Source organism: Pungitius pungitius, chromosome 17 (genome assembly GCF_949316345.1).
Source record: "Pungitius pungitius chromosome 17, fPunPun2.1, whole genome shotgun sequence".
Lineage (NCBI taxonomy): Eukaryota > Metazoa > Chordata > Actinopteri > Perciformes > Gasterosteidae > Pungitius > Pungitius pungitius.
This window is the reverse complement of record NC_084916.1, coordinates 2,235,045-2,250,705: the sequence shown is the minus strand read 5'-3', so window position 1 is coordinate 2,250,705 and position 15,661 is coordinate 2,235,045. Positions and strand designations below refer to the sequence as shown.

At 46.9% G+C, this 15,661-nt stretch overlaps 3 protein-coding genes across 8 annotated transcripts; 1 reads left to right on the top strand and 2 right to left on the bottom strand.

The window, feature by feature from the left end:
* Positions 1-6,761, bottom strand: zbtb22a (zinc finger and BTB domain containing 22a). Of its 4 annotated transcripts, XM_037474152.2 has the most exons (4): positions 5,267-5,582; positions 4,178-4,396; positions 3,310-4,093; positions 2-2,750 (listed from the first exon to the last, which is right to left on the bottom strand). In XM_037474152.2, the coding sequence occupies exons 2-4, from the start codon at positions 4,382-4,384 to the stop codon at positions 1,624-1,626; spliced, it is 2,118 nt and encodes a 705-aa protein (XP_037330049.2). In that variant the 5' UTR covers positions 4,385-4,396; positions 5,267-5,582; the 3' UTR covers positions 2-1,623. The 4 variants fall into 4 exon arrangements, with proteins under 4 accessions (XP_037330047.2, XP_037330045.2, XP_037330046.2 ...); XM_037474150.2 differs by lacking the exon at positions 5,267-5,582 and adding an exon at positions 6,360-6,761 and having other exon boundaries at positions 1-2,750; positions 3,310-4,396; XM_037474148.2 differs by having other exon boundaries at positions 1-2,750; positions 3,310-4,396.
* scn1bb (sodium channel, voltage-gated, type I, beta b) lies at positions 6,106-10,752 on the top strand. The gene is made up of 7 exons (XM_037474157.2): positions 6,106-6,246; positions 6,777-6,900; positions 6,990-7,153; positions 7,885-8,122; positions 8,269-8,410; positions 9,582-9,656; positions 10,300-10,752. The coding sequence occupies exons 2-6, from the start codon at positions 6,852-6,854 to the stop codon at positions 9,649-9,651; spliced, it is 663 nt and encodes a 220-aa protein (XP_037330054.2). The 5' UTR covers positions 6,106-6,246; positions 6,777-6,851; the 3' UTR covers positions 9,652-9,656; positions 10,300-10,752.
* Positions 10,753-10,851: 99 nt separating this feature from the next.
* On the bottom strand, positions 10,852-13,503 carry naxe (NAD(P)HX epimerase). Of its 3 annotated transcripts, none has more exons than XM_037474156.2 (7): positions 13,328-13,503; positions 13,022-13,226; positions 12,835-12,943; positions 12,471-12,581; positions 11,986-12,096; positions 11,700-11,847; positions 10,852-11,279 (listed from the first exon to the last, which is right to left on the bottom strand). In XM_037474156.2, the coding sequence occupies exons 2-7, from the start codon at positions 13,186-13,188 to the stop codon at positions 11,080-11,082; spliced, it is 846 nt and encodes a 281-aa protein (XP_037330053.2). In that variant the 5' UTR covers positions 13,189-13,226; positions 13,328-13,503; the 3' UTR covers positions 10,852-11,079. The 3 variants fall into 3 exon arrangements, with proteins under 3 accessions (XP_037330053.2, XP_037330052.2, XP_037330051.2); XM_037474155.2 differs by having other exon boundaries at positions 13,022-13,202; XM_037474154.2 differs by having other exon boundaries at positions 13,022-13,205; positions 13,328-13,502.
* Positions 13,504-15,661: the final 2,158 nt, after the last annotated feature.

Here is a 15,661-nt window from a genome sequence, read left to right as displayed (position 1 = left end):
TAGATTATCTGATAATATCCTGCAGGTGTGAGTGCTTGGGTTTGCAGGTGCAGATTTTGTGTCTGACCTGTGGACGACCTCATTAGTTCTATGCAGATATAACGGCCCGAACAACACCGATGCATCCAACAAGTGTACAGGACATGTTAATTTATGTTTACCCAGCTGTCCCCCTTAAATTAGGTAAAGTCGTGCAATTTGAAGCAAAAGAAATGATGTTAGGTATCTATTTAGAGACGTTAAACATCGAATGGGGTCAAATTGACCCCAAAAGTAATAGCAGGGTTAAATCCAAAGTGGCAGTAAGTGAGAAAACATTTGGGCCCTTCACCTTGTTTTTCGGCTTTTTTTCTAAATTAACAACTGATCCATGTGAATTTAGATTGGATGGACTCAGTACTAGAGAAATACTCAGTGCGACCCGATTAAGGGTACCCCGCCGTTTGTAACCATGACGATAGCAGAGATTGCAGTCAGTTTCAAGGTTCACTGAGCAGCTGAATAACTAAAGTGGGAAAAGAAAGAGTGAATGCATTAGCCCCAAAATCAACCCATGATCCATAACTGAACTCTTGAAAACCCCCTCCGGAGGCCAATCATCCATCTCAGGCGGGAATCCAAGCGTCAGAGGGTTGAACTGAAAAGAAACCTGATTTCAATTAAGCCCAGGTGTACATTTTGTCCCAGTTAATTAAACGCTGAAAAAGAAAAAGATGCCCAGAGGTGGAACAAAAACACCTGTCTCCCATCATTAGAAATAATGCCACGGTAGAACTTTTCAAGGGCCGCTGCCTCTAACATCCCAATTATCAAGGAGCTCCATCTGCATACAATGTTTCCTGCAATAATTGGCCCGCTGGCCCGAAACCTGCATCACACTGCATGGCAACAACGAGAGTGGGGTTTGTCCCTCACCTGAATGGCCACAGAATCCCCAAAAAACCTCCAGAAATGTAACACTTGGCCTAATTGAACTACAAATAAGGGCCATGCATTAGCGCAATACCAATGCATCTCATTACTTTAAATGAGGCCCATTTATTGGCTTTTCACCTTGAAGGATATCTGGGACTTTTATTAACGGATAACGGCAGGATACCTTCTTCAGGCACTACAAAATGGATCAAAGGAGAGGGATTCTGTAGCGTTGAGCCTCTGGTGCTTCACCATTGTGCTGCAAAGGAACCGTCCGGGTATGAGCCAGACTCTTCTAGTCTAGTTTTAAATGACTTTTGTTATTAAAGAATAAGCCTCAGCTTTAACGAGACGTTCTGCAAAAAATGTCAATGTCCTTGAATTTGAAATCAAGACCGTACCTTTGTATGAAGAGGCATCATTGTGTCGCAGAAGAACATTTATTATCATATTGTATTAGTAAAAAAATGTATGTGCAAAAATGCAAATGAACTTTGATTGGTCCCATGAAGTAGATTCACAACACAGATGCACAGCTTACAGCATCACTTAACAACAAATGAAATAGGACCATTTGATAAAAGCACATCACTGCTAAACATATTATTATAAACGTCATTCATGGCATGAAAAGTGTGAAACAAAAGCCCGTGGAGCTGCCGATGACTTTGTGTTGGTGGAAGTGGTCGTGTCAGCACGTGTTTGTGTTTAGTTGGCGCCAAAGCTCTCACTCCTCTCCTCTTTGAAGACATGACCACCGCCCTCCAGGTCCGGGGACTGAGCTCTCAGCTCGTCCACCATCCCGGACACGCTGCCCAGGAGCCCGCGCATCCCGCCCTCCATCCCCCCGTGGAAGTCCGCCTCCTCCACTTTCACCTGTCCTTCCGGCGCCAGAAAAGCCTCGCCGTCTTCAAATCCGTAATCGAAGCCGCCGCCGGCGCCGCCGCCTGCCGCGGGGGCGCCCGCGTGGTCGCCGCCGGCCGAGGAGCTGGAGGCGAGTCGCTCACACCGGGCCTGGTGCCTGAGGAAGCTGTCTCTCCAAATGACTTTCTTTCCGCAGAGGCCGCACTCGTAGGGCCGCAGCCCCCCGTGAGTCTTAAGGTGCTTGGTCAGATGGTGCTTCATCTTGAAGGACTTTGTGCAAACGGGACAGCCGAAGGGCCGTAGGTTGAGGTGCTGCATCTTCACGTGCCGGTCGCGCATGCTCTTCAGGGTGTAGGCCTTGCCGCAGTGGCAGAAGTGGACTTTGCCCGTGTAGGGGGCGCCGGCGAGGGACACGGAGGAGGAGGAGGACGACGGAGTCGGAGGGGACGAGGGCGGAGGAAATGCCGAAGACGGAGACAAGTGGCGGCTCGAGGCCGGGGCTGACGAGCTACCCTGTACCGCGCTGGTGGAGGGCCAGTTGACCTCCGACCCTGCCATGGTGAAGTCGGGGGACGCAGGCACTAGAGGCCTCTGGGAGACCTGTCCCGTGCCGTCTTGGATCTCGTTGTACGTGCCTCGGCTCACCGCCCCGTCTGTGAAGCATTCAAAGTCCGCCGCCGCCTCCTCCTCCTCCTCCTCATCTTCGTCCTCGTCCTTACTGCAGCTGCCCCCCTCTCCGTCCTGCGGCCTCTGCTCCTGTTGGGACCAGGGGCCCGTCTGCCACTGCAGCCGGGCGGACAGCGGACAGGCGGGGCCCGGAACTCCTTCAGCTGCTTGGTAGGCGTGAGCGCTGGGCGGGTCCGAGGAGAGGTCTCTTCCTGCCAAACCTCGCTGCACCTTTTCCTTCATCTCCTCCACACTCGCCTTCCCCGCGGCTTGGCCTACACTCTCGTCTGAAAACGGGCGGAAGTCTGCAGAATAAATGTGAAAACAAGATCAAATCAAGGCCCCTTACAAGGAGGAGTAATCAGTGAGCCTGCGTATGAAGAACAGACACCCAAAGGCTGTGGAACTCTTTTCTATTTGGCAGCTCTGGATTAAATGTGTGTGCAAATATCAAAATCTCTGATTTCAATTCTAGGCAAACACTTTGTTTGTCAGAAACAACCATTAAGTAAATAATGATTCATTACTTCACTATTTGAAGACTTTGGCTCGTTTAATTAGAGTTACTAGCAGGAACGTTCATTTTGTGTCCCTGATATCGATATATTTGTGACTTCAATCCTGTGGTTATGTGTTGGTAGTGGATGTACAGTATGAAGCCCGCTTCCTGCCCCCCCCCCCCCCCCTTATCCCCACAAGGCATTGTAGTTGCTTTTTTCCGCTTTAGAGCCCTTCTCTCAGTTTCTAAGGACCCATTTCTAAATAAAGGGACCCAGTTCTAAGAAAAGACCCTCTTTCCCACAATGATGTGTATGTTAGAAATATTATTGGTGGTTGAAGCGAAGCGTGGCTTTGGCATCGTACCGCAGTGCCCCGTGTGTACAAAGCCCGCCTTCTTCCCCGCGGCTGCTTCTCCGACTCCCTCGTCTGCCTCAATCTCCCTTTTCTCCCTCCTCCTCTTCTCTTGCGTCTCCTCACTGTCCCCGCTCTCTCGATTCTTATCGGGCAGTCTGTTGCTGCCGGGCGCCGCGCCCCGCTGTTGAAACCTGACCCTCTGTTTGAATGCCTCGCCTCCGGGGACCCCCCCGTGGCCCCCGCCGTGGTGCCGGCTATTGCTGCCCGGCCCGTCGTGCGCCAAGTGGCTCGCTTTGGTGGGGCCGCACGCCCACGTCTCCTCGCAGTTGCCGTAATCGCTGGCCGCGTAGCCGGCGTTGGTGTCCAGTTGGGAGTCGGCTGAGTGCTGGGCCGACGAGGAGCGCGGGCGCCCCCATCTGGGGAACTGCTGCGGACGTCTCCACGTGGCCAAGGGGGGCAGGGCGTCCGGCTTCCTCTCCTTCCGTCGCCCCTCCCTCTCCAGGTACAAGCAGTCGGTGCTGCTCGGGGACTGCTGGCGGGACGCCGTGCCGGGGTGGGCCGCGGCGGCCTCCCCGGGGCTGACGTCTGCCGGGGGCCGAGGCCTCTTCAGGATCTCCGTGCACTTGTCCACAATGTGCCACATCTGGAGGAAGCTGGCCACGGTGACGTAATTCACAATGTCATCATGCACGATGCTCAGCTGGCCAGTGTAGGCCGAGCTCAGGACGCTCTCAAAGGCCACCGGGTCCATGACCGAAGGTAGAGAAACAGTCGTGACGTTCTTCAGCAGCACCTGTCGAGAGATAGAAGACGTTTTGAAATATCGGGGTCGACACCTTATTGTGGGCAAATGAAGACGATCTGCGCCCGGGCCCACCTGGTCGTGGAAGTAAGGCGAGGATGCAGCGAGCACACAGCGGTGGGCCCTGAACACTCGCCCTTGCACCTGGATGGAGAGGTCACACAGCCGACCTTCCTCCCGCTGGCGGTTGAGATTGTCCAAGACGGCAGCCCGGGCGCCGGGGAAGCACACCTGCACCGTCAAGCCGGCTGGAGCCGCAGACGCACTGCAGGGGGCATCCATGTTCTAACGAAACTAGACATTACAAAGGACAAAACTGTTATTCATAAGATTTTATATCATCGAATAGAATTCATTTATCTTGTTTATCTATTGTCGGTTAAATTTTTTGAAAGTATGTGTCCTTCGTATCGAGGAAAGATTCAATTACAATGTGTTAATGGTTATAAGCTGAGGTGCGCTATTGTTATAGAGACCATAAATTGCGAGATTCTTAGTTAAGTGAATGTAATTAGCAGAGCTGTAACAATTAGTCATGTGATACTTGAGTTGATTATCAAACAAGGTAGCAATTGCATTTTTAAGGAAAGAACAAAACAAACTGGGGTCTGCCTTGTGGATGTGAATGCTTACTACTTTAGATTGTGTAAGTACGATGAATCTTCTGTAGGGTCTGAATTGTTTAAACAAGTATGATCAAATTACTTGTTTTCCCAATGAATACAAACAGGATCTTATTCTCACAGTCAATATGAAAGCAGTAAATTCTCACAACTGTGAATCAGGAAAAAAACCTCAATAAATGTATCACTATTTAAAATGATTGCATTTTAAATAACTTTTTAATGTCAATGGACCAAAACTAGCATTTAACATCCATGGTTTCAGCCACATCCTTAAAGTTAATGGACTGACAATAAGTATATTGATATGTATTAAGAAGTAAATGAGCCTGCACCTGACATGATCACAACCATTGTAACCTTAGCTCGTTACTGTAAACAGAAGCAGTAGTATATAAAAAAAACACTGTTATTACCATGTATTCTGCTAATAATAATAACACACTTCTTCCTGCGTGTAAAGTTATCTGACCAGCACTCCCTAGTTAGCTTGCAGGCTAGCTAGCTAGCTAGCAGCCTATGTTAGCTTAGTTTACTGTACCTTTGCTATGTCGTTAAGCAGAGCTTTTTTTTTACTTGTATAGAGAGGGTCGCTGGCTAATTGCAGATAGTCCAGATACAAATGAACGTTACCGTCGATCGTTTGTGTGATTTCAATAAAAGCGAGCTCGTAAATGCTCGCAGCATCTCGCCCGTAGGCGCAGCTGATGCTAGCTGGTTGACAAAGCAGCATCAGCGCTCCTCAACACAACGCGAGGGGGTGTTTGGTGTCCTCATACTGGCCAGAACGGCCCAATTAGTAGTATTACAATAATACATTTATAATAATGTTATCGAAAGTTATTGACTGATACGAAGTGACGTGACCATCGACTGTTGACAGAACGACGCCATCATTAAAGTGACTGGCCACGCCCCTCCGGAGCTCACTTAAAGGGCCAGTTCGCCTTAATGTCAACTACCCCAGCTGTTAGAGACCTTTGTTGCTCTTTAAACGCGCTATAAACGCGAGCTGGGGCCCCCGCCGTGGCCCCTCAAGCAGAGCTCAGCTTGTTTCATGTATAAATAAAAATCAGCAGGACAGGAGCCCATGCAGTCATCGCAGACGGTTCCTGCTCTGCCGCGCGCGCACGGCCGTCCTTTCCCTTGTTTTTTTACCGCAGTGCATCTGCAGCTCGCTGTGATCTGACGGACGCAGGTGCCGCTGTGGCGCAGGAAGAAGAAAAAAAAAACGCCACACCGTTACCGGGGATCGGACGCATCGGACAGACGAGCCTTCTGTTTTCCTAGCGTCCTTTCATGCCCTCGCGCAGTTGTGTCCGTAATGCCTTTGCGAGCGAAGCATCTCTTCTACGAGCGCGGGGGCCAGTAGATGGAAGCGGACGCAGCGTCTCCATCACTCAGCTGTCACCGCAGAGGAGGACGCGCTTTTTAATCGTTTTTCCATCTCCTGCGACCGAGGACGACCGAAAGCTCTGATTTTGGTGATCCGATCGAGGATAATAATTGGCCATCACATCGGTGTGTATTTAACGCCTTTACGTTTGGGATCGAGGAGTCAATTCATTATTAATGCACTGCGTTCAGCAGGCGTCCAGCCCGCAGCCTTTGTGTTGCAAATGATACAAACTCACTGTAAGACCTCAGGTGAAAGAAGAAAGTCGAATCTCAGGGTGTTGATCCGGGTAAACAGCGTGTGTCAGATATCCGGATTGTTTCATCTGCTGCTGGATAATTGAGAGCAGAAAAAGCAGCCGCTACTGGAATGCCTCCTAATGTATCTCTGCAATACAGAGATACATTAGGAGGCCATTTGTGGCCCAAAAGCAATAGTGTGCAGCTTAAAGACATCCTAAACAGAATTAGTCATGCAGCGAAGGCCTGTTGCACTTTACAATGCATGTTCAGCTGATGCAGTAGCTTGTGAAACTATTCTGAATGTCATCCAGTCCTCTTAAATAAAAAAAGAGAAGCATTGCAAATATAATTACTAAAAAATCTCATGACAATCATTCAGAGTTTTAAACAAGTCTCTTGTATCCCCGATCCAGGAGCGCTGCTGCCATAGTTGGTCCTTTTCCCGAGGCCCGTCGTCACGTAAACAGCTCCTCCAACATCCGGTGAACATGGGAATGTTACACGTAATTCTCATTACTCTCCTCTGCTGCCCGTTCGGTGAGTCGAGCCGACGACCTCCGGCCTCCATAATGTGTTGCGGCATCACGTCCAGCCACAGGTGTGAGCGTTTGTGCTGGTTTTCGCAGCCCACTGCCGCGGGGCCTGTGCGGAGCCGGACTCTGACACTGAGGCGGTCGCCGGCAAGGGCTTCAAACTGGGCTGCCTCTCCTGCAAGAGGAGGAGCGAGGTGCAGGCGACCGCCACCGTCGAATGGCACTTCAGGGGGAAGGGGGAGGCCGACTTTTACCGCGTGAGTGTGCAAGTCTTCTGCCAGAGAATGTATCAGTGTGGTACCCATGTGAGTGATGGAGCGCATTGTGGAGTGCGGGAAGGGCTTTTGGCATCCTTAAAATCCTTCTCGTCCTGGGCCACTTTCCTCAAGACACAAGCTCTTCGTCACGTGCACGCCTCACCGTCCACGCCCTCCTCTCTCACGCGCACGCTCTCCATCGCATCAATCCCGAGGTCATGGTGAGGCTCAGAGGCAATCAATCATGATATTTTACACCACGGGGATCATTAAAGCTGATGACACGCAGCCTCGTTGACCTTGTCCTATGTTTGCCACAGAGTGCATGGATGCGATAACAGCAGCTTCCTACTGTATATATACAGTATATATATATATTCTTTAAAAAAATACTCAAATATCATTGAGGGTATTTGCTTTAAAAAGCCTGCACTTAGATGCAATGGTCACTCCTTGAAATGCAGACACATTGGAGATGCAAGGTTTTCATCCAGATTAACACTGAAACCTTATTCAAGTACAATGTTGTTTTGCTCAAACTAATGGTTAACACTAACACAAATCTATGGCTAATTTTATGTGCATTAATCCTACAACAAAACTACAAGTCTGCAAAAAGAGAGAGAGGATATATATGTATATATAGCATTATTATACCTAAAGGCCTCCTTTATGTATGTGTACATAAGTCACTGCGGCATTTTAGATGATCCCTGTCTCTGTGGCCCCAGATCTACACCTACACCGAGGAAGGGCCGAACATAGAGAGCGACAACTTCATGGACCGCGTTGATTGGAACGGAAGCAAGAGGAGCAACGACATCCAAGACGCGTCCATATACCTGCTCAATGTCACCTTCAACGACTCGGGCACCTACCAATGCTTCTTCAACCGCATCCTCTTCTACGACAACTACGAGTACAGCACCGTCATCAGCAAGGTGGTCCACCTCACCGTGGTCGCCAAAGGTAGGCCGCGTTGACATCAGCCGCCAGACGCTCTCTGCCGTCTGGGGGGGGGGGGGTCGGGCCTGTGACGCGAGAGCGGATTGCATCACCAGCGGGATTTGTGTGTCGCTCTGATTTTTTTCATCTCCTGGCCTTCGTGTCGGCAGCCACCAGAGGAACGGCGTCCATCGTGTCCGAGGTCATGATGTACGTGTCCATCATCGGCCTGCAGGTCTGGCTCCTCATAGAGATGATATACTGCTATAGGAAAATATCTGCAGCCGGGGAAGAAGCCTTACGAGAAGCAGCGTAAGTGTTTCTTTGCAGACTTTCTCGCAACATTCGAAAACCTTGTAACTTCAGTTTTTGCGATTTTAGCTTTGTTGTAGGATTCTCTGATTGATGCACATAAAATTAGCCAAAGATTTGTGTTAGTGTTAAGCGTTTGATGCACTTTGGAGATGCAAGGTTTTCATCCAGATTAACACTGAAACCTTATTCAAGTACAGTGTTGTTTTGCTCAAACTAAGTGCAGGGTTTTTAAAGCAAATACCCTCAGTGATATATTGAGTCCAGAAACAATATGTCATGGTATAAACACAAAATGCAGGCTACCTTAATTTAAAATCTGTTTAAAATCGGTAGCCAAGGCAGACCTAATGAGCCCTAATGGAACGGAAGCACTCTATTTAAATGAGCTCAAATACGTCCTAAGCACTTCCATAGTGCCACGTACTGTTGTGCTTTAGGCCAGCATGTGCGCTGATGCTGATACATTGTTCGGGTTCTAATGCACATAGTCTGAAAGTCTGAAACAACGCACGACTAGAATAAGACCCGGGGTCGGCCCACGGCACTTTTCTTTGAGCCTCAGTCTGTCTGCTCCCAGAAAAAGGGCACCGTTTTGTGGACGGTGTTGAGTACACGTTAACCTACTGTCCTGTTGGAGTTAAGGGACGACGGCGTGCTTGGCCCAATGTGTGCAAGCGTGTTCTCCTTTAATCTCTGCAGTGAATAAAGTACAAAAGAATATGAACAGAAAACAGACAGATGCTCGCACTGAAATGTCCAAATGGATTCTGCCGTGTGTTTTTCCTGCTGTTTTGCTAAACTCCCATCAATAATAACATTTTAAAACCTTTACTTTGTTACATCCTGTTTGGTGCATATTCCTCTCCTTTACGTTATACCCATTCTTACAGCACTTATCTGTTGTTTTCCATCTAGTTTGTGTCTTTTCACGTGTGTGTCTCTTTGTCTTACACTCCCCTTTTCTGACTATTGGTCATGTTTCCGTCTTGTCCGTCCCATCGTGTCATCCTCCTCAATAGTAAAAAACCATCCTCCTGTAAGTCAAAAAAGGAACAAAAATCGGTCTTAGTTGTGACGTTTGTTTGTTCTTTATATTTTTCACCCATTTGAATGGTTGTGCTAAAATGAAATGTTTCACGTCACTGTTTTATTCTGGTTTCCCTCCTAGAAATGCTGAATATTTAGCGATTGCCTCGGAAGGTAAAGATAACTGTGCAGGGGTGCAGGTCGGAGAATAGCACAGGTACGTTTTGTGAAGCCGTTATTCCAATAAACTGCTGGATTTCAAACTTTGGCAGTTCAGTCATTTGGTCGCAGCGAAGCCGTGTCCATGTAGTTATCAACTTGAATTAATAGTTTTGTGATTTTTTAAAATGATTTATTTCATATGTTAGACAGAGCAGACTATTTTGTATTCATTTGTGGAATTAATGAGTGACCGTTATTTTGTACAATGAGCTCATTCTCTCTTTGTGCCGAGAATAAAACAGATATGTAATTGTTACTCCTGTATTAGTGCACAAAACAAGCCGGCTTCATTGTGCTACTTTAGCCCGACGCTGTGGTGTTTCACATTTGGGATGCTGGCTTCAGCTTTAAATGTACCGTGTAAGGAATATATTTGAACGTACAAGTATCTCTTGGTTAGTATGAAGTTAAATTAGTTGATGATAAATATATAACAAGTTCAGAATTTCTTTGGAGTCAATTAATATTCAAAATGTTTTGCTTCTTTTGTTAAATAGAAAGGGACTTTTTTGTAGATTTCTGAAATCTGAGCTAGTTTACAAAATGACCAAGCCCTTGGTTTTCATGTTTTCTGGTGTTACCAAACTGGATTTCCTATTGACAGTGGTTGGTTAAATCGGTGTTGTCTTTATCTTCAGGCTCCCAACGTGGACTCAAAACATCCTCCCACCCTCTGACCTGCATGTGGACATTTTCGGGAGGAAACTCCTCTTCATAACGAGCCTTTAGTTCCCTTTTTCCAAGACGTGACGTACAAAGAGAGCATGGTGCCAGCACTGTATTAAGGCTTCAAAAGCATGTTCTGCACTTATTCGAGAAGTCCATCACGCACCCATGAGCCACGTCATCGACAGCACACATCGTACGTACATAAACGATTTCTTTAAGTATATGTAGTCACTCATTCATATTTAAGGAAAAGTTTTTACTGAATCGTCACCGACCGAACGTATGAATAATGCAGCACACACTTAAACTTAAAGTTCATGTAAAAGAAATAGAAGGTGATGAACTACGATAGACTGTACTTCCAGTTGCTAGTTGAACATTCAATGAAAACTTAAAAATGTACTAATAAAAAAATGGAAAAAGTACACGTGATGCAGGTCTTTTCTCGCCAGGGTTGAAAATGGCCCGCGTAACAGAAACGATAACCCGGGCAACCGCCAATCAACTTACTGGTTTGTACGTAAGTTGTATTATTTTCATTTATTGGTTTGTTTTCGTCTCCAAAGGTTCGACAATACATCCCTTTCATGCTGTGAGTTAGAACATAACTACACGAGCCAAAACAAGTCGCTATTTTTGCATTTCTGTGGGCGTCAAGACGAAGACAAACAAGCCACGTGTTGACTGGTCCCACCATTCACGCCCGGTTCCAGTCTTAATGCTGGAATGGATCTTCTCATCCAAGTCATCTACAGCTTCAACACGCAGTCCAGGCCCGGGTACCGGGGCAGGTTGAGCTGGTACTTCCTCTCCAGGCCCGGGGGCACGAACCGCCCTCCGAGGAAGTGGTGGCGTCCCCGGAACAAGCGGGCGCACTTCTTGGGAGCAGTGAGGGAGACGAGCGTGTCGGGCTGCAGGCCGTCGGCGCTGCCCTGCTCCACATCCCAACCTTGGAAAAAGATAATAACAAAACAAGCAGGATCATGGGAACCCCGTCCAGGCTTTGGCTTCCTCGCGGTAGAAGTTGTGACTGCTTTTCAAGTCTTTAGTCATGGTTTGGTCCAATGATCGCACTACAGGAGAAGCTAAAGGGCCACTTAAAGTAATATTAAAAAGCAATTTTTTTTAATATATTATACATTGGTCACAGACAGATGAATGACCATATAAAATCAACTGGACTTGCTAAATAATTTAATATCCTATGCATGTACATTTCTAAATGTACTGGCGTGTATTTAATGATCACAAATAGGAAAGTCTTCCCAACTGTGCCGAAGTCTTAGAACAAGTTTAAAATCACTATGACGGGTAGGGAGTGCGCTTTGATTCGCGGGAAGTCCACGTCGTGCGGGGAGCGAGGACTGACCCGAGGGGACGTCGATGCTCGCGACGGGGACCGTCGTCTTCTTCAGCAAATCCAGGATGGACCCAAAAGGCTCTCGCACTGCGCCCTTGAAGCTGAAGCCAAAAATGGCGTCGATCACCAGGTTGTAAGCCTCGTCGATCACTGCGGCCTGAGAATCCAATTTCATTGTTCAGATCATACAGATGTTGCAGATGTCGCCAAGGAAGCACAAGTAAATGATTCTGCCTCCTTAGTCATTGAGAGAGTTTCGTCTCCTGCAATGTAGTCGCCAGCCCTGCTGTAATACCTCAGGCATCTCCGTCAGGAAGGGGATCTCCATTTTCTGGCACTGCGTGGTCAGGCCCTGGAACAGAGGCTTGTTTGGCCTCTTCGGGTACAAGACGGTGGGCTCGTAACCCTCCAGGACCATAAAGACACAGGTTAGACACGACAATGGCAATCACCACGTTTGTAAAGGTTCAAGGGGTGTATGATGACTTGAACTTGGCTCAAAGCTGCCACTGAGGATCTGATTGTCGAGGTCATTACTTTTCGGGTGCAATATTTCAGTCTGTTTTAAAGTTGCCACCAGAAAACTTTAATTTCTTCTTGTGTTTCCGAGCTTTGGGAAAACCTCTCAATTACGGCAACAGGTGACTGAAAAACACAGGTATAAAACAACCTAAAATATAAAACCCATGATGTCGAAACTGTGCTTAAGTACAGTTCTTTAGGAACTTTCCACCACTGCCGTGTATCTTACACGGCGTCCCTCAAGTTAAGGCCACTCACAAAGAGCTTAAGATGGCGTGCACAGACCAGGCCGTCTCCTCCGTTGTTCCCAGGGCCACAAATCACGAGCAGAGAAGGTCTGGCCTTGACCAGGGACGTGATTGGATAGGCCTGTCAGGAAGAAAAAAAAACGGAACAAATCTCTGCAACTGGTATTTGACAAGGAAAAGATCGATTTATTTACAGCAGCTATTAAAGAGAAATTCTTCTAGAGATTATTTCTGCCTTCAGGCATAATCTAACAAAAAACTTGTTAACCCGGTTCTCCAAGCAAAGGCTTAAGTTTAGACATGGGGGGGGGGGGGTGTCTCCAGGTAACACACATTTTTAAAATTCAGAAGAAGAGCCCTGATGTACATCTCACCCTGGCGATGGCCGTGGCACAGCTGAGTCCAGCCAGCTCCATCAGCTGGTCCACACTGAAGCCATACTCACTGAAGAGCTCCTCATCAATGTGCTGAGCCTCCTCCTGCCTGTGTGGAGCATCAACAGGTCAGTGTGGACACACACACACACACGCGCGCACGCGCACACACACGCACACACCGTACCCAAGATATTTGATGGTCTTGGCCATGGTGGATGCTGGTCTGCTCGTGAAACAGTCCTTCTTGTGGTTGTAAGCTGCAGCAGACTGCGCGCATGTCCCCGTCTGAGCGAGGACGCACGCGGCCCTTGAGGTCACCAGGAAGCCGAGCAGAGCCCGCGCGCGCAACATCCAGGTGATCCAACCTGCTGGGACAGAGCAGAACGCCACTAGGGCCATTTGATGGACCTTGTCGAACCGGTTGTTGAGTTGTTGTGTCGCTGGTTTGGCTTTAGCTCGACTGTCTAAAAGACCATTTTTGGACACTCACCAAATGATAGCAAGCCGTTGTTTAAATGACTTCACATGCACGCGTTCTCTTATAAACGATGCCACACCACGACTTATGGATCAATAATGGACAGATAAAAGAGGTAGGACACGGGGCAAAGGCACTTGCGGACCAGTAGTGTCTCTCACTTCCGGGTTTGAAATGAGGTAAACACTGCTCTGATTTCAAAATAAAAGTCTCATCCGTAGGAAAACACAGATGCGGGTTATTGAATATTGTTTGAAGCATGAATTGACATGGAGCACGTATTTGCATGTTTATGTAATGTTAAGTAGAGGTAGAGTTTTTCTTGGGTAAATGATTGCAAATGAATTGTTATTTATTGCTCTTAAAATGCTCAGTGGACTAGTCATCACACGAAATGGTCAATTTCAGTGCGTTGTATTGTTGTACGTCATAATTATGGAAATGTATGTGTAAAACACTACAGACTTTTATTTTAAAACTCCAGACTTTTATTTTAAAACGGTAAAAAGTTTTTATGTGTGAGCTTGAAAGCTATGGAAAGATACAAATTTAATCTTGAAATTGTGATAGTTTAATGGACCCGTATGACAAAATGCAAAACGCTCTTACTGTGGGGTTTTACGCTGGAGTTTAAGGAAGACATTTTGACGGAAGGAAAAAAAAAAAGTAATTTCTCCAGCAGTAAGTTTCACGTCATTTCACGGGATTCGTTACAATAACAATAACAATGTACACGATGTTTGATAATGTTACCGGTTTTGTTTAGCATTAAATATAATCATGCATGCTCACGCTAGACTGCAATTACACTTGAACAATAATTGAATAATGAGTGGAGGCCGTGTATGACCCGGAGCACACAAACATGTTGATAAAAAGGCTGCACGCACTCTCAGGGTCACGTCCATACATGGGACTGGGTGGCCATGGCTCACAAGCAAACATCCTAAATATGCAGTGAACCTGTTGCTAAAGAACTCCACGCACTCTCAGGGTCAAATGTAGATAAAACAGAATATTGAGACTCAGAATATTGTCTCACACACAAACTATCTTAAGTATGCAGTGAACTCATGAACAACGGGAGACGTGATGATCCGAGAGCCTGAAGGGATGGACGTCCCTGTGCTCCAATGGGGCTCTCCGAAGGTCATAAACAAGGAGCCGCCTCCATCATAGTGACCCAATCAAAAATGCTCTTAAAGACTATATATTCCTTTATATATAGTTATACATTACTTTGTATTAAGCGCCCTTTCATTGCTGTTGCCAGACAGATTTAAACAGGTCTGTGCACGTATGACTGCAGGACTGAATACTAGGAGGGGCCGTTTAGGACTTAACTACTGAGACACTCTCACACACACTACTGAGACACTCTCACACACACTACTGAGACACTCTCACACACACTACTGAGACAATCTCACACACACTACTGAGACACTCTCACACACACTATTGAGACACTCTCATACACACTATTGAGACACTCAGACAGCATCTCACTAAACAACATGAGAGCATCTCACTATACAATGTGAGAGAATCTCAGTATACAGTGTGAGAGCATTTCAGTATACAGTGTGAGAGAATCTCAGTATACAGTGTGAGAGAATCTCAGTTACACCGGAAAGCATCTCAGTTACACCGGAAGGCGGAAGCAAAGAGCGCTGATTTTGAACAGCGCAATGCGCCAATCATACGCCCTTCCTTCATATGCCTTGAAGTCTGCGGTCGCCCGTCCAAGTTTATAAATACTACCATATTCAAGGGACGGAATGTCATTTTAGGACGTTTTCAGGCGAGAAATTAGGTGTTTAAGCAACATTTCTGCGGTCGGTTTGTTAACATTCAGCCATCGTAAAAAATTCCATGGAGGATGTCGGAGACGTGAGGCGTAGTTAACGGGACCATCTGATGCCCTCAGCACCGGGCGGTCAGCCTCATCTCACGCCGCAGACAGCAGCCTGTTCTCGGCCAGACTTCCGTGAAATGCTCCGCTTCGATCCACTTTTCCATAGCGGTTATATAAGTATACGATAGTATAACTAGGATGAGTGTTCATACCCTCTAATCTGAGACTGGTGTTTGTTTAATGGCTATTTTGCGAGCAGAGTTTAAATTCATAACCTTAATAAACTATACGTAAACTATACTGTATCCATAGTGTGCGCGCTTATTGTACTGTCTATCATTGTGGAATAAAACTAATCGTGTCTTTATTAAACGTCTTGTGGGGAGACCGTCATGGAAACCGGCAGCAGGGCATCAGCTTCAAAGCGTAATAATCGATTAAATAATACATTAAAATCCAAATATTAATTAATGAATATTTCTATTGTA